Consider the following 19,285-nt stretch of genomic DNA (forward strand, 5'->3'; position numbering starts at 1 on the left):
CTTTTAATGCATAGCATCATACGTCTCCTCAAGGGGATGTGCTTTGCATTAGGGGAAAATACTAAGGAAAGTGACCGGAGCTTACTCCAATTTTACCACGAGTTGCCTCAGACTTGAACTATGTTCAGGCGCAAACTTGACTTACTTGTCTGTTTGCTTACTTGGGATTATTATTATTATTATTATTACTATCACTTCCCAAGACCTCATGGAGTCAAAGACTCATCTGGGAGGTCCTTTTATGACATATGATGAACTGCTCACTGAGCACCTATGTCTTCTGAAGCAGTGACTACTCTCCCACTTTCATCCTCTCTCCTCCAAATTCTTATGTTGACATTGCTCTAAGCTGACTCCTCAGTTTGTTATAATCATTTGCTTTGTAATTCCACACATATCCCTTCTTTTACAGAAAATTTTGCATAACTGGCAGTCTCCCAGATCAACATTCAGGATCCATGGAGTCAAAAGACTCATCGTGGGAGGTCCTTCCTAAGAAACACAAAGCCTATCAAGGCTCGTCGAGGGGAGGTCCCCCCCCCCCCCCGAGAAACACAAAGTCTATCATACCACTCCTTAAACTCATTGACTGTTGTCGCTCTCACCATTCCATCAGCAAGGCATGTATTCCATGGTTCAACTACCCTCCATGCAAAGAAACCACTCCTCATCCTCTTGCAAACAGTTTCCTTTCATAACTAAATTTCATTTCTTTCTCTCCCTGTGACTATTTCTCCTCGTAGTCTATGTTTCCATAGTTGCAGTCCCCATTAATAACTGCTCATTGTGCTAATTTGCCAATGCAAGCTATTCACATTCTCTTTTTATCTTTAGGCCTATAGCAGCATCCAACTATATATTTCATCTTGTTGGCCCCTGTCTAGATCCCTATTCTCCTGATGTACTTCTACTCTTTTTTTGCCTATTATTACATAATGCTCTGTCAACCACCTCAGTAAAGCCAGTAATTTTGGGCCAAGTCAAACTAACTAATGCCAAAAACTCTTCTCACTCATTTCTGGTACCTCTTTAGTATACATAAACTGCAATACCTCTTTTATTCTAACTTCCCATACACCTTTTGTTATTATCCTACTAAAATTAAGAACTACTTGAGGTGCTACATTCAGCATCATGCGATTACTCTCCCACTCACTCTCCTGTAAGATGCCTGCCTCAACTCTCTAGTTTCCTTTGCTCTGTATTTCCAAATTCTCTCTCTGAACAATACTTTCTCAAGACACCTAACTGCAAATTAGAAAGGGAAAACTGAATTGAATTTGAATTGATAAAATCAATATTTTTCTTGGACCTCAATCAGGAAAAAAAAAAAAAAAAAAAAAAAAAAAAATCTCATATTGAGACTATTCATTGTTAAACTATATTTGGTCACTCAATTAGATAATTTAAACTGAAATATATAGATTTTTAATTGCCAACAAGTTTTGAAACAGGGCTGTTCGGCTTCTTCAGAGCTTATAACGGTGAGAAAAACTCTAGTACAGAGAACATGGAGTAACACTATCATATGAATTAAAAAATTGAAACAGATGCATAACATTAAACGCATGGAGCATGTTGTATTAATCACTATTGTGCAAGCATGTTCTGTAGTTATGAGCGAAATGAAATTCTGGCAAACTGAGCAATCTTATTAAAGTTTTTCATATGTCAGCTATTATCATGCCCTGGTTTCTGTTAACGGAACATGACTAGTTGGTCCACAGACTTACAACGGAATCTGAAGTCACTACACTCATTGACGCCATGATTGTATGGTGCCCCGAAAGTACACAAAAGTGGAGTTCTGCTACTCCCAATCGTTCACAGAAGACATTCTCCTACATATTTATTGTCCAAACACCTCTCCAGCCTCCTAAAACGACATATCAGAAAATCACACACTTACATTAAGAATTCAAAGCACTTTATTGAAAAATTAAAAAGTATCCCGATCTTAAAGACAGACATTCTCGCTAGCTTGGACATGGTGTCGTTATTCACCAATGTCCCAGTAGAAGAAGTTATCAGTCGCTCTATTCCCATTTTTATCCCACAATGTCATTCTTCCACAATCATTTCTCCTCCTACTTCTTATATACCTTTTTTAAGGCAGTTATTTCATTATGTGGTATACTACATTTTGGTGGTTTAGCTTTGTTTAGACATATCAAAAGTTCCTGGCAAATAAGTCAGCATGTGCTCTTAGAGAATACAGAGACAAATGTAAGAAAGCTAAACACTGTGTAAAACTAGCTAAACAAAAGTCATGGGAGGACTTTGGCAAGAACATAGAAAATAAATATCAAGAAAGTGGCAAAAATATTCTGGAGGCTGTTGAAAAAGCTCAGAAATGGAGGAAAGAGTGCTGTAAAAGGAGTTAGAGATGATAAAGGTGACATGAAAACTTGAGAAAAAATATCCTTGAAGTATGGAGTAACTGCTTTGAAAAATTGCTAAATGAAACAAGCAGTGTGAGCACAGTGGTAAAAAACACTCAACAGGAATACATATCCATACTTGAAGTAGAAAAAGCCATCAAAGGCTTGAAATGTGGAAAGGCAGCAGGAGTAGATGATATCACCCCTTGGGGGAGGGGTGTTATTGATGATAGCTGATGAACTGCAGCCAAGGAGATTGAAGTTGTATCGCAGGATAGTGAAAGGAGCTCATTTGAGGCTATTTGGTGTGAACTGAGACTGGCAGAATAAAATATACAGTTGGGTGCTGCTATAGACCAGGTGATGGAATAGATGGTGGAGATAGTATGCATAAACAAATTGATGAAATGAGTGGAAGGAGGGTAATTATTATGAGGAATTTCAACTATGGTAACATTGATTGGAAAGAGGGGAGGACACATGTGAGGAAGGAAATGGATTTTATGCAATTATTAAGGGATAACTATCTGAGACAGCATGTAATTGAAAATACTAGGGGTGTGAGAGTGCTTGACCTGGTAATAGCATCTCAGAATTTGACTGTAAGAGGTGGCTAAAGGTGTGGAATTTTCGATTAAGACAGGGTATATGTGGAATTACTGTGCTGGCAAGTATGACAAGCTTAGGAGATTGCTTGTATCAGGGCCATGGCATGTACAACTGCAAGGGCTGGATGTCGATAGAGCATGCGAAGTGGTCAAGGATCATTTACAGAAGTTATTGCTGATTCTATACCTAGGGTCCGAATAGTAAAACAAGTAGGGGTAAATGGATGAATAACACCATTAAGCTTAAGCTGCAAAAAAAGAAACAACTGTGGAGGGAATTTAAAGAAAGGGGTTACCTGCAGGCACACAAATGGTATAAAGTGCAGGCCAGAAAGGGTAACGAGTGTGGTAAAAAAAGCAAAAGCGGATTATGAAAGGAAACTAGCTATGCAAGCAAAAGAATCCCAAACAGTTCTTTCAATATGTTGCAAGCAAGAAAAAAACTGTACACGGCAAAATGATTTTAAGGAATGACGATGGTAAGGAGATCACTGAATCAGTCGATATAGTGGAGTTACTGAGCGTGCACTTTGCAAAAATATATCATCGAGGTGATGACATTGAATAAATGAAGGAACCATTAGTTTATACAGGAATTGTGATGAATGAAGTGGAGGTGAATAGTCTATTATAGAACCTTAATGTGAATACATCTGTGGGATTGGATGGTATACCGGCATGGGTCTTATGTGAAGTGGCTAAGGAATTATCAGTGCCCTTGACCATGTGTTTAATCTGAGTCTCGGGTCTGGTTTAGTCCCGAAGGTGTGGAAAGAGGCGAAAATAGTTTCACTGCATAAAGGAGGATCCAAGACTACGGTTGCAAATTACCGACTGATCAGCATATCAGGAGTCATTGTCAAGGTCTTGGAGAAAGTAGTCAAGGGAAAAATACAGGAATGGATTGATGAAAATGAGATACTGTACAGGGGACAGCATGGCTTTGTGAAGGGTAGATCATGCCTCAGTAACTTGCTCAAGTTTTATAACAAGCTGATGGCTGAACTGGATAAGGGAAATGGGTTTACAGTGATACTGCTTGACCTGGCAAAGGCGTTTGACAGGATACCACATGGAATTCTAATCCATAAACTACAACATATGGGAATGGATAGGTGGGTGGTTGATGGAGAGATATCAAAGAGTAGTTTATTCAGGTGTAGAGTCCAAAAGATGGCCAGTGACTAGTGGTGTTCCGCAGGGTTATGTTCTTGGACCACTGCTGTTTAATCTATTCATTAACGATATAGGGAAGGATCTAAGTGGAACAGTTCATTTGTTCGCTGATGATGCAAAGTTGGGTAGGATGATAGTGAATGCAGAAGATGTCAAAATCTTGCAGGATGACTTGGATAGATTGGAGTTCTGGGCTAAGGAGAATGGATGTCAATTTAATGTGACAAAATGTAAGGTTATGCATTTTGGGGTGAAAAGATTAGCAGCAGTATACCACATTGGTGGAACTGTACTCCAGGAGCTTGATGAGGCCAGGGACTTGGGAGTGTCGGTGGATAGGGAGATGAAGTTTAGGGGGCACATTGCAAAAGTAGCTAAATCAACTCATCAACTCACTTGGTTGTTGAAAAATACCTTGACAAGCAGAGACAAGCAAGTTATTGTACCTCTGTACCGAGCCTTGATAAGACCTCATCTCGACTACTGTGCCCAGATTTGGTCACCTCGGTTCCTTCTTGATGGGGAGAAGTTGGAGAGGATCCAGAGGCTAGTGACCAAGATGATAGAAGGTCTATGGAATGAACCATATGAAAACAGGTTGAAGATTTGTGGGTTGCAGAAACCAATTGATAGGCGGAGGAGGGGAGATATGATTGAGACATTCAAATTGCTAAAGGGATTCTATAGGATTAATTCAGAGGATATTTTTGACATCAGGACTGGTGGTGGGAGAACTAGTGGAAACCTATGGAAGCTGGGCAAGAGTGTGGTTAGCAGGGATGTCAGAGCTGGATTCTTTACTTTTAGAGTTGTAACATTGATTGGAAATTAAATGAGTGGAATAAGCTGACAGAGTCTGTTGTGGGTGCTATGACAGTGAGCGAGTTCAAGGCAGGGTATGATAGATGCTGTGAGAATGTCATATAGTTGTGTGGACATGATGTTTAGGGCCTCCCTCGATGAGTCTAAGGACTCCCTGGAGTCGTCCAAAATAATAATAATTATATTTGACCCAAAATGCTGAAGTATGGTGGTATAAAAGTCTTACAGTGGCCGCACTGCATAGTTCAGAAGGCCTGGACAGAGGGACGAATTCCCGATGATTGGAGTAGAGCTCTCATAGAATCCATATATAAAAAGGGAAATAAAACTGAATGTGGGAATTACAGAGGAAATTCCCTACTAAGTGTTCCTGGTAAGATTTATGCAAGTATACTTGAGAAATGGTTGAGAAGAATTGTAGAAGAAAAGCTTGGTGAAGAACAAGCTGGATTCAGGCCAAATAGAGGCTGTCAGGATCTGATCTTCACTTTACGACAAATAGTTGAGAAATCATGGGAATATAACAAAGATCTGTATTTAAGTTTTGTTGATTTGGAAAAGACATAAGACAAGATGCCAAGAGAGAAACTATTCAATACGCTACAGTTATATGGTGTCAATGGGGTATTATAATCAAGCAATACTTAAGTCTTTATTTGAGTTGTAATTCAGCTGTTAGAATGGAAGGAAATACAAGAAGATGGTTTAATGTTAAATCTGGTGTGAGACAAGGATGTACATTATCCCCTCTGTTATTCATTATCTATATGGATCACATTATGAAGGAAAGTGGTATTGAGCATAATATCAAAATTGGAGATGTTAATCTCAGCTCTTTGCTTTATGCGGACGATGTTATTATTATTATTACTTGACACCTCCAGGGAGTCCAAAGTCTCATCAAGGGAGGACACCTACTCTACAACTCTCCATCTCCACCACCCACAATCCACCAACTACAATGAACCACAACTACACCAACGCCATCTACCGCCCACCACTCCCACTAGTATTTTCAGGGACAATCGCAACCATCCAAGCCCACAGCGGGATTCGAATCCGCAGCCTTTTGGCTGGAGAGCGTATACGCTAACCACTCGGTACAAGTCTGCAAGATTCCCTGGCTAAATTGAATAACAGTTGTAATAGATATGGTATGAGCAATAAAAAGGCAAAGACAATGAAAATAGGCAGAATCATTGAAAATGTCAACTGCATTGTGAACAAAGAGCCTGTGGAACAAGTAAAACATTTCAGCTATTTAGGCAAGATTTTTAGTGAAGATGGTAAATTAAATATGGAAATAGACAACAGAATCAACAAAGGTGGTATGGTACGAAGTAAATTGAATAAATTCATATGGAATAAGAGAGAAATTAGTCAGAACACTAAATTAGCTGTATACAAGACATCATTCAAACCAGTTTTAACTTATGGATCTGAGAGCTAGGTCAGAAGTAAAACACTTGATCAAAGACTAGAGACCACAGATATGACAGTCCTGAGAAAGATTAGAGGTGTGAACAGATGACATCAATGGCAATATCATATTAAAAACAAGGATATTAGGAAAGAACTGTACATTGTCAGCATCCAGGAATGCATTAGCAGAGCTAATTTCAAGTGGTATGATCACTTAAACAGAATGGGCAAGGAAAGATTAGCAAAACAAGTGTTCTGCCTGGTTGGCAGGAAAACGACCCAGAGGAAGACCAAGATATAGGTGGATTGATACGGTACAAAGTGTCTTAGACGATAGAAATTTAAGATCTGATAATGTTGGAGTCTTGACAAGCAACAGATTGATTTGGAGGAAAACTGTAGATAGGAAGTTAGTAATTATATAAATTTTTCATATAGTACTATCATATCCTGGACACTCTTTGAGGGTACATGGCAGGAATTTGATGATGATGATGATGATGAGCTTGCTTTAGAATATTTGTGATATCTAAGCACACATTATTTGCTATTGCCGGAGGGAGATCGTAGATGCCCCGTTCTACCTTCATCATGATTTCTAATTTGGAATTTGTTTAGGTGTGACAGCAAAGTTATTTCCTAGACTGAGAGTGTTCTTGGCTTCTTCAGTGAATATTTATGACGATAGATTTATGACCAAACGATCTCGCTGAAGTGCGGTCAGAACTTCATATGTTGGTGCTGTTATAGGAGTCCATATTTTTTTTAGGTGTCTGCTTTTAACTTTTGTAAATTCTTTTTTAGCTGCAATTTCGGAGTTGCGATGTAGGACAGTCCACATTTCAGGATTTAAGACATTGATTAGTGCTTCTTGTAGAGCGGCAATAGAAATGTTTAACTTACTAAGCTCTATGCGAGTAGCGACAATTTGTTCTCAAAGAAGGCTAAACTCGCCCATCAATAAATAGATGTACCTTTGCCAATTGTAAATTTTCTTTAAATTTGAGAGAAGCTGGAATGATACTGCTGTCACGGCATCATTTAAGGAAGGCAACAATTTCTGTTTCAACTTACCAAACCGTCGCGCTTTGTACACAATATCTTCTCTGTACAGAATCATCAATCTAACAGATAAGCTTAGGTGTTGACGATTATTCGTGATTTAAGTTTTTAACGGTATTAACAACACCAAAGAATTTAATCCAAAGTTGTTTAATTAACTGCTTACATTTCACTGAATTTTGATAGCACAGATAGTCCCATGTATAAAGTGGCTCAACAGTTAGCCAAGTCACTTGCTCCTCTTACTGGCAACTCCTCTACTTTTGTAAAAAATTCAGTCCATTTCAAAACACTAGTTAAAAATTATATCCTAAAAACATCAGACATAATGGTTACTTTTGATGTCACCTCTTTATTTACCAATGTACCACTTATAGACACTCTGGATTTGATCAAGTCTAAATTTCCCCCTGATATTTTTGAATTATTCAAATTTACTGTTTGTGGATTACTTTACATGGGGAGGAAAAATCTACAAACAGATTAATGGTACTGCTGTGTGTACCCCCCCTCCCCCCCTTTAGCAAACTTTTACATGGAACACTGAAAACAAAGTACTTGCCACAGCTACATACAAGCCACTAGTTTGGTTACATTATGTGGATGATGTGTTTGCCATTTGGCCCATGGACAAGACACTTTGGATGCATTTGTCACCTACCTAAACGGTCAATACTCCAAAATCCACTTCATAGTAGAAAAAGAATCTAATAACTGTTTATCATTTCTTGACACATTAGTCACCCGCCTTTTAGATGGATCACTATCTTTTTCCATTTACAGAAAGCCAACACACACACAGGAAGATACCTACATAAACAATCACATCATCCAGTCCAACAGTATGGCATGCATTTTAAAAATGTTCACACACAGAGCCAGAGCCTTTTGTTCTAACGATACAGCTTTGACCACAGAACTCAAATATCTGAGCCATATGTTCTTAGCCAACGGCTACAATCCCTACAAAATAGATAAAATACTACACAGCCCCATTACTCCTCCCTCCCCTAATACACAAGAACACAACATGACCATCTCTATTCCCTATGTCAGAGGTACATCGGAAAAGATAGCCAAAGTACTGATGAAACATGGCCTTCACACCACTTTCAAACCGCATATAAAACTAGCAACTCTAATCCACTCACCTAAGGATAAACTTCACCTTTAGCACACCCAGAAGTGTATGAAGTTCCCTGTGACTGTGACTTGGCCTACTACAAACAAACAGGAAGATCAGTTAACATCTGCCTGGAAGAACCTAAAAAATACATTCACTACTATGGAAAGTCAGGACTGGCAGACCACACTTTGGATACTCCTTCACACAGGATTAGATGGATGAAAATGTGCTATTTAGGAGTTATTACAAATCTGAAAGATTATTTTTTCAGTCAGCAATGGCTTTGAAGAATTCTCTAACCTGAACAAGTATGGTTGCATTAATTTGCCAAAAATTTGGGAGACTGTCATCCTAAGAGCAACTCCCAGCTGTAATGCTTTTTTTTTTCAACATTAGAGGGCACCATAAATAGGACTTTAGATCTTTTGTGCACTGCAATTTTATTGTTTTACTTACTCACTGTTGCATGTACAAGTGTGTTGTGCTCTGATGATGCTGATTTGAAATTCAGTGAAATATAAGCAGTTTATTAAACATCTTTTGATTAAATTGTTTGGTGTTGTTAATACTGTTAAAAAGTTAAGTCATGAATAACCGTCAACACCTAAACTTATCTGTTAGATTTAAAAGTATAATATCTCTCTTAGACAAGGATCATATCGGGTTGGATTTTAACCATCTGAGTAGTAAAGCAGTATACATACCTCACCATACTTCCATCCTACAAACAAAACTGACTTATATATTCAAATTTTAGCTATAGGAAAGCTGTAAATTTATGTCTGCTTTTAAGTTTTGCAGGGAGGCACTGCAATTTCATAGCAATTTTTTCTTCATATAACTCCATCAAAGGATTAATGAATATATTTAGTAGCACATCTATTTTATTTTAAATGCAAATGCAGAATTAACCCATAATAGATAAATAATATAGAGATAAAAAATTATAGAAATATGAAAATTGGAATTTAATATGTATAAACTAAAATTGATAAAAAATTGAATAAAAGAACATGTTAAAACTGAAATGAAAACTGAAATTGATATTTCTAAAATCCTTGAATTCGAATTGAAACTTGAATCGAATCATTATTTTTTTTCAGTTTTCTATTCTTGCTCCAAATCCATTCAAATGCAAACCATCTGTCTTACATAGGTCCTTTTTGTCGATCAAATTCATTCCCCATATCCACAAACTCCACCATTTTGGTCATTCAACCAATCTGCAATTATATATTTTTCAAGTTTGGGAAGAAAAAAAAATTCTTCTGTGAACAGGTATCATTTTTGCAATCAGCACAGAAAATAAACCATATAAACTGATTGACAAAGGTTGTTGGTATCAGTGAAACTTGGTTAACTGAGGAGGATGTTCTAACAGGGATAGAAATCGAAGGGTATAGCATATTTTGGCGATGGGGAAGATAAATGTAATGGTGGAGTGTTACTCATGATAAGAGATGAATTGTGTGCTCTCAGGATGAAGAATCACCAACTGCAAGAGATAAAAGTGTGGTGGTCCGATTGTAGAAAGCTTTGATGATTGCACCTGGATTTCTATGCTCCAATCTGGTGACAAAGATTTGAAGGGGATGACATAACCTTTGAGAGGATACAGAGATAAATAACAAAAATTATTTCAGGACTGTACAATATTGAGGACAGAGTGAGGGCATGCAGACTGCAGAGTTTGATGGATGCATTTAAACTATTGAAGGGTTATTATCGTGTTACCAATGAGGAGATTTTTCATATGGTAGAATGAGGGAAAGGAGCATGGACAAGGAGCCATTCCTGAAAGTTGCAAAAGGGAGTGATGAGTAAAACAATAAGAGGTAAGTTTTTTGCATGGAGAGTGGTAGGACCATGGAGTACATTGCCTGAGAGGAAGATGAATGTGCAGACAGTGGATGAGTTTAAGGAGCAGTATGATAGACTGGGTTGACCTTCCATGATAAGTCTTATTACTCCATGGAGGTCAGGAAATAATAATAAATTATGTGAATGGAAATGTTGTTCATTAATATTCAGCTTGTATGCCTAGTTAACCCTTGAAATGCTATTAAATACAACAATTAACTATAAAATACAAAAACTTTAGTTTTCATTATATGAATATCCAATTATAACATTTTTAGTAATATTTATAAAATTTGAAGATAGGTCTCTTTTCCATGTCATTTAATGAAAACTTAAACAGCTATCTCATTAACACTGATTGTAAATAATTATACTTTTTTAAAAAAAAGTAACAGTGACACACCTCAGATTTAAGTTCTGATTCTAATTTCTTAGTTGCTCCCCACTCAGCCACTTGTCTCACCCCTTCTGAAGCAAAGCCACCATAATCCCACATACGAAAGTCTCCAGTATGGGAAGCACCAATAATATCAGAAAAATGTGTCAACCACTCATCTGAAAAAGAATTGAATATCATTACTAATAATAGAAAAGATGATAAGAATCAATCTAATACAACTATTGTATTAGATTGATACTTATTTCTAATGCAAAGTATATAACAAAGGCTAACAAAATTTACATCAAATATCAGTTTCATAGCAGACTTTAGTAGAAAGCCTTTCAGTCATATCAGCATTTTATCATGATGCAAAGATTAATGAATGCTCATCAAGTCTGATATAACAAATCTGTAGTCAAGTAACTGGTCTACAATCCCAACTACCACATCAAGTGATATGTATCAAATATATGTATACATTATTGTTGTTATTATTATATGAGTATCTCCATGTAGCCAGAAGACTCATAGCAGAAAACCAATGTCATACAAATACCCCTGTCATACCACTCCTTAAACTCATTCACTGCCAGGGCACTCACAATTGCCTCTGGTAATCCATTCCACTCATTCATCGCTCTACAAGCAAAAAATTTGTATGACAACAATAATGCATACTATCTGTTATCTAAACTTTGCAAGCCACACACTTTCAATCTGTACTCATAAAAAACATCCCACAAACCTGTCCCTATCTTAGGTACCCATCTCAGAATCTTTTCTCTCCCCTTTCCTTAGGAAACTCAGATGAGCAAATCTATGTACAATAATGAAGATGGGACCATATCATAGCCTTATAAACAGGGATAATACCTCACTATCTCTAATAAGTTTAGTTTAATCTTTTATTTAAGTGTGAGCAAACAAAGTTTGTGCCTGAAAATATCTTCAGGACTGGGGTAAGGTAGTACAGCACTGGACAACTCGTAGCAAAGGTGGACCAAGCTGACATCACTCCTATCTCAGTATCTCCCATAATGCAAAACACATCTCCTTGCGGATATGTATAATGTTATGCATTAAGGGAAGGGCCACTACCCAGACTAGATTCGACTTTTATTGAGGTCTCTTCGGTGGGAGCCAGGTCCTGAAGTGGAGATACCAGGCAGAAGCAATGGCAGGTCATCTTTACCTATAGGAGTTGCCAAACGGTGTGCCACCTTTTTATTAAATTACTCTGGATTTAGAGAAAGATGCTGAAAGTTTATTTTTCACTTGGTTAGAGTATAATAAGTTTAGTTTAATCCTTTATCCAAGTGTGAGCACACAAAGTTTGCACCTGAAAATATCTTTAAGACTGGGGTAAAGTAGTACAACACCAGGCAACTCCTAGCAAAGGTGGAATCTCCACTTCAGGGCCTGGCTCCCACTGAAGACACCTCAATAAAGGTCGAAACTAGTCTGGCACTTCCCTTAATGCATAACATTATGCATATCCACAAGGAGATGTGTTTTGCATTATGGGAGATACTGAGATAGGAGTGATGTTAGCTTGGTCCAACTTTGCTACGAGTTGCCCGGTGTTGTACTACCTTACCCCAGTCCTGAAGATATTTTCAGGTGCAAACTTTGTTTGCTCACACTTGGATAAAGGATTAAACTAAACTTATTATAGTCTAACCAAGTGAAAAATAAACTCACTCTCTCTATTTATCAATACATTCTTCACCATTTAAGTAATCCTTTGTATATTTGCGTGAGGAGTGTTTGCCAGGAGGAACATAGAAAGGGTGGCTATGGCAATTAAGAGAGGTGAAAGGGTGGATGAGATGATTGTGATGGTAGGAACGAATGACTTGAGTGGTAATGTAAGTCAGGCAGCGAGAGATATGAGATTTTTGCTTGAGACTGTACGAAAGAAGACAGAGAGAGGAAAAATAGTGTGCGTGTTGCCTAGGTATGATAATGATGAGCTGAGCAGAAGAGTGGTGATACTGAATGGCATAATAGTGAGAATGTGTGACAAGAGAGGACTGGTATATGTGGATGCTTGGAGTGCATTTGAGGAAAGAGAGGAATTGTATGCGAGAGACCGTTTACATTTGAATGAGGAAGGACGTAGGCATCTGGAAAGATTGCTGTTCTGAACGAGTCAGTGTGTACCAAGGAGGATGATAGTAGGGGTGGCCTCTTGTGGGAATGGATACCTGGGAGAAGGGAGACGATGTCAGGTAACACTGAGCCCAGTGGAGTCTAGAAGGGATAATGCTGGGTATAGAAACAATGGCATTTATATGCTTTATACTAAAGCCAGGAGTATCCGGAATAAGGGAGAGGAATTGGTGGCGCAGATAGCATCAGCCTGGCCAAAAATTATTGCGATCACTGAGACGTGGTTGACAGAAGGAGATATAACAACAGGAATAGAAGTCGCTGGTTACAGCATTTTTCGTCAGGATAGGAGGGGAAAGCGTGGTGGTGGGGTACTGCTTATGATAAGTGATGACCTATGTCCTCTAAGAGTGGAGGCTTTGGAAAGAAGTGAGACAAATGATTTTGAGAACGTATGGTGTGAGGCAGAGGTAGGCAAGACAGGATATTTAGTGGGGTTTGCTACAGACCCAGGAGCACAGAGGACGGGGACCAGGAAATGGTTAGCAATGCTAAGTTTGGCAAGTGCAAGAAGAACGATTGTTATGGGAGATTTTAACTACAGTAGTATAAATTGGAGAGAGGAAGATGCATGTACCAATAGGGGAATGGAATTTCTAGAATTCTTGAGGGACAAATGTCTTAGGCAACATGTAACAGAGGACAAGAGGTTCAAGAGTTTTGGATTTGATTATAGTATCAGAAGAGTTGATAATAACGGAGTTGGCATCTCTCCCACCAGTTGGAGAGAGTGACCATATGGTTTTGACTTGGAAAATGAATAGACATGCAGGAGTATCAAAGAGACGGGAACTTATGTGGAATTATAATGCAGGTGATTATAATAGTCTTAGACGTCAACTTCAGGAAGTTTCATGGAGGGAGGAATTGGAAGGCCGGGATATCATTAGTGCGTGGGAAATTGTGAAAGAATATTTGTTAGCAGCAATGGTAAGTTGTATACCATGAGTGAAGAAGAGGACACAATTTGGAGTAAAGGGGATGACATACAAAATTAAACAGGAATTGCATGCGAAAAAGAGACTATGGAAGAGATATAAGGAGACAGGTGAAGAGAAGATGCATGAAGAATATAAGACACAGGCCAGAAGAGTGGCTAGTGTGGTAAGGAAAGCGAAAGTGGAATATGAGAGGAGATTGGCCCTAAGATCCAAAGAAAATCCTAGAGAATTTTTTAGCTATGTGACCAGTAGGAGGAGAAATGACTGTGGAAGAATGATATTGTGGGATAAAAATGAGAATAGAGTAACTGATGCAAAGGACATAGTAGAATTGTTCAATGAATATTGGAGTATTTGATCCTGGAGAAGTCAGTTTTAATGCTAGAGGGATAGGGCTGGTTCGAGGTTTAGAGGTACAGGAGGAGAGTGTGCTTCAAATACTGAGTACTCTGGATGTCAGTAAAGCTGTAGGACTGGATGGTATTTCACCATGAGTTTTAAGAGAATGTGCTAGGGAACTGACAGTGCATTTGACCTGGCTTTTCAATGACAGTCTGGCTTCGGCAAAGGTGCCCAGGGAATGGAAGGAAGGTAAGATAGTGCCATTGCATAAGGGTGGTAACAGAACGGAAGTGTCTACTTATAGGCCAGTCTGTGTGTCATCAGTAGTTGTTAAGATCTTGGAGAAAGTAGTCAGGGACCGGATACAGCATTGGGTAGATGAGGGTAATGTTATCTGTGAGAGTCAACATAGATTTGTGAAAGGCGCTCTTGTTTTAGCAATATGCTAGCCTTTTATAATAAAGTTACAAGAACATTAGATGAGGGAAAGGCATATACTGTCATTTACTTAGACTTAGCAAAGGCATTTGACAGGGTGCCACATGATAAGCTGATATTTAAGTTGCAGCACATGGGTCTGGATGTCAGATTGGTCAACAGGATTCAGGATTGGCTGTATGATAGGTATCAGAGAGTTGTATATGGTGGGGCAGTTTCAAGGAAGCAGAGGGTTACAAGTGAGGTCCCACAGCGCTCAGTATTGGAACCTATATTGTTTAAACTTTATATCAATGACATTGCCAGTAGATTGCAAGGGGATATTCAGTTGTTTGTGGATGATGCGAAGCTGGGAAGGATTATTAGTAATAGTGCAGATGTGGTAGCCCTGCAAGAGGATTTAAATAAGCTAGATAGATGGGCAAATGAATGGGGTGTCGGTTTAATGCAGCAAAATGTAAGGTCTTGAGGTTTGGGAAACATCAATGGGACACTGCATACTCTATAGGACGAGTTATACTGGAGGAAGTAGGGGAGACAAGAAATCTGGGGTTGATGATTGATAGAAACCTGAAATTTAGGGGACATATTGCAAAGGTGGTGAAGGTAACACAGAGGATTGCTGTATTAATGAGAAGGACACTGACCTGCAGAGGTAAAACAGTTATCATTCAGTTGTATAAGACCCTGATCAGACCACACTTGGAGTATTGTTCATATTTACAAAAAATAAAAGATAAAATAAACACAAATGATTATTCATTTGTAGATAATTATAAATATAGATAATTATTTATAGATAATTATCTATAACTAATAGGAAATTTTAATGCCAGAGTAGGGAACATTCCACTAGGTACAAATAGTGAAACAACATGCAATAAAAATGGATAGATACAGACTTAGGGATTTTTCTGCATAGAATAACTTAAAAATGACTAACACTTTATTCAAGCATAAAGATTGCCATAAATTCACTTGGGAAACAAGAAACGTAAAAAGTATAATAGACTATATAATAGCTAATAGGAAAACAGCAAATATGATACTAGATAGCCAGATATTTAGAAGTGAGAAATAGAATCTGATCATCATCTCTCACAAAGAAAATTAAGAATACCCCCAAGATGTTTTAAAATGAACATATCAGTGCTAAGAGAAATCTCTAGGAATCTTTTAGAGTTTGACTCTTGGATGATAAAAGTATCAACTACATTTATTCACAAAGAATAAATGGAAGACTAGAGCAAAAAAAGAAAATGATGATACAGACTAGAATAATTTAAAAAATGTATTAATGAATGCAGTAGCAAAATGTTCTTGGAACAAAAAGAAAATGGAAGAGAAGAAAGGGATTAATAATAATAATAATTATTATTATTATTTAAATTAAGGGGATATTAAATCCCACATTGTTTTAAAATAAATTTAATTTTTTTTAATTTTAAATAATAATAATTATAATTATTATTATTATCCTAAGATCCCATGGAATCAATGCCTCATTTAGGAGGTCCTTTTGTGATACACACAGCTCATCGTACCGCACCTTGAACACACTCAAATTCTTAGTAGACACAACACATTCAGAAAAGGCATTCCAATCATTTACAACTCTCCATGCAAAAAACCTGCTACTCCCCCCCCTTGTTCCCACCCTCTTTATACAGCTTCCAGAGAGATGACCTCTGGTTCTCCCCTGATCTCCAACCATTTTCTGTAAAACCTCTCCAACATTGATCCTATAACAACCCCTTACCAACTTGTAGGTCTCTATCATATCAGTGCAACTACTCCAATCCACTAGACACTGCAAATTTCATCTTCTCAACCTTTCCTCATATTCAACATTCCAGAGATCAGAAACTACCTTAGTCAGTCGCCAACATCTCTTCGTCCTTTTGAAAACCAGGTGACCAAATCTGGGCACAGTAGTCCATATGTGGCCTAATCAAAGCCTCATACAATGGAACAAGAATCTCCTTATTTCTAAGAGTCAGTGTCCTCTGCATGATTTCCAGAATTCTTTGTGTTGCCCTCACAATTTTTGCAATGTGTTCTCTAAATTTCAGATCCTTATCCACTATCATCACAAGATGCCTTATTACCTCCAACAATATATTCCCACCAAGCATAAATTCTACATTCCATTTTTGTTTCCCAAATTTTAAAACCTTACTTTTTTAAAAACATTGAGCTCAAATCCTGATTTCCATGACCATTCACTGAATTTATTCAAGTCTTCTTGTAAGGCCACAACAACAACATCTCTACTCTTCATAGTTTCTATATATAATTAGTTTCTATATAATTTAGCTATATATAAAAACAGCTATATCTAGTATTTTACAAAGAGCATTAATTTGTCACTCATCTCTAAGATATGTGTATTATTTCCTTGCAGCTGCAGGTTTAATTTATTTAGTTTTTTGAATATATCCACCAAGTAGCTCAATTTCATCACAAATAAGGGTTCTCTAAACTTCTCTGCTGCTTCGTGATTTTCCTCTTCTAAAATGATTGCTATTTCGTCTCTTAATTCGTAAACACGTTGTAAACATTTTCCCCTGTGATAACCATCTTGTCTCACAGTCAAATAGTAAAGTAGAATGTTCCACTCCAGCCACGTCTTTGCAAGGTTCAGAAAACAGTCTTGATTTTAACAGTCTCATTTTTATATAATTCACCACAATTATAACTGTTGTTAGCACAATGTTTAAACCAGGAGTCATTTCCTTTGCAGCAAGAGCTACTCTATGAATCATGCAATGCATCTAAATACATTGTGGGGATTTTTCCCTCACAAGGGCTTGTAAACTTTTAAACCTTAAAGACATAACTTGAGCACCATCAGTGCAAATTCCAACACAATTTTTCCACTGTATGTTTGCCTTGCATATAAAATCGTCCAATACTTTCAACAATTCAGGTGATGTGGCTCTTCTTTCTATTGGGTTACAAAATAATAACTCTTCAACTGCTGATAATCCATCGCAAAATCGAATATAAGCAATTAAATGACAATCCTTGTTGCTATCTGTTGCCTCACCAAGCTGAAATGAGAATAATTAGTCACAAAGCTTCGACAAAAGTTGTTGCCACATATCTTCACATATATCACCAATCTGCTGAACAACAGTATCATTTGATAGAGGTCTACACTGTAGTAGTTTAATAAAACTTTCTCAAAGTATAATTTCCAGAATACCAATCACAGCTTGCAGAATTATTATTATTTGACACCTCCAGAGTCCAAGGACTCATCAAGGGAGGGTACATACTCTACAACTCTGTCTCTACCACTCATTCCACCAACTACAACTAACCAAAACAACACTAATGCCATCTACCGCCCACCATCACCACTAGTATTTCTACAATCACAAACATCCATGCCCACGGCGGGATTCGAACCTGCAGCCTTTTGGTTGGAGAGCAGATATGCTAACCACTCGTCAAATAATAATAATTCTGCAAGAATTATTATTATTTGACACCTCCAGAGTCCAAGGAATCATCGAGGGAGGGTACATACTCTACAACTCTGTCTCTACCACTCATTCCACCAACTACAACTAACCAAAACAACACTAATGCCATCTACCGCCCACCATCACTACTAGTGTTTCTACAATCACAAACATCCATGCCCACGGCGGGATTCGAACCCGCAGCCTTTTGGTTGGAGAGCGGATATGCTAACCACTCGGCCAGCCAGGCCGGCTACAGAAGACCTAAGAATTAGGTCTTCTCCGATAGCGTGGGGCTTTTTGCACTTAGCTATTATATATGCAACTTCATAAGAAGCTAGTAAAGCTTTTTCATTTACAGACAAAGCTTTTTTAATGCTAGATTTTTGCTTTTTAAAACATTTCAGTTTGGCAACAAAGACCTCTCGAAGTTTGTTAATATACTCCTTATGAAGTGTTTCCAAATGTCTTTTAGGTTTATTTGGTTTCATGCTATCAGCCTCCAAAATTTTCAAACAAATATCACACAGTGGTCTTTCTTCATAATTTACTTCAGCTTTTGTAAAACTGAAATCTAAATATTCTGCTGCATACTTTCTTGATTTTACTTTTGGAGTGATATTCTGTGAACCAGAATTTGTTGACGTCAAAGTTCCACAGTCATCAGATGCCTGTTTACATCCAATGTAAAATGTATCCATTTTTCTACACTAGAAATGATTGCTTTTATACCATGTATCACAGTCCCAATGACTGTGACACACAGTATAAAACAATACACGCCGACCATCGACTTCTCACTGTTGTTCACTGTTGCTGCTATCTTGCCATTTCAAGCCTTATTTATACTCACAGAAACATTTCCAGAACATTCGAGATGTCTCATGATGAAATCGTGAATGTTTCCAAAAGGCTCATATGATTCAACAGCCTGTGCAATGATGCCAGCTCTATACAATTTTTGAAAGATTTGGTGACGTATTTAAATTTGTATGAATATTTAAGAATTTTAATTAATTCCTCATTTTTTTGTTGTTTTGCTAACAATTAAGGGTTTTGTCAATGCCTCCACACAAGAACTGC

The 19,285-nt window shown here is 37.7% G+C and overlaps 1 protein-coding gene across 2 annotated transcripts in view; it reads right to left on the reverse strand.

The window, feature by feature from the left end:
- The window catches only part of LOC150105231 (spondin-1-like), a 716,059-nt gene that overhangs the window by 444,854 nt on the left and 251,920 nt on the right, over positions 1 to 19,285 (reverse strand). For both annotated transcript variants that reach the window (XM_090395547.1, XM_090395546.1), the window contains exon 6: positions 10,861 to 11,012. In XM_090395547.1, the coding sequence (XP_090251673.1) occupies positions 10,861 to 11,012 (152 nt within the window). The remainder of the gene's footprint in view (positions 1 to 10,860; positions 11,013 to 19,285) is intronic.

Source organism: Typopeltis vanoorti, chromosome 7 (genome assembly GCF_054136105.1).
Source record: "Typopeltis vanoorti isolate ZY-2024b chromosome 7, IOZ_Tvanoo_1.0, whole genome shotgun sequence".
NCBI lineage: Eukaryota > Metazoa > Arthropoda > Arachnida > Uropygi > Thelyphonidae > Typopeltis > Typopeltis vanoorti.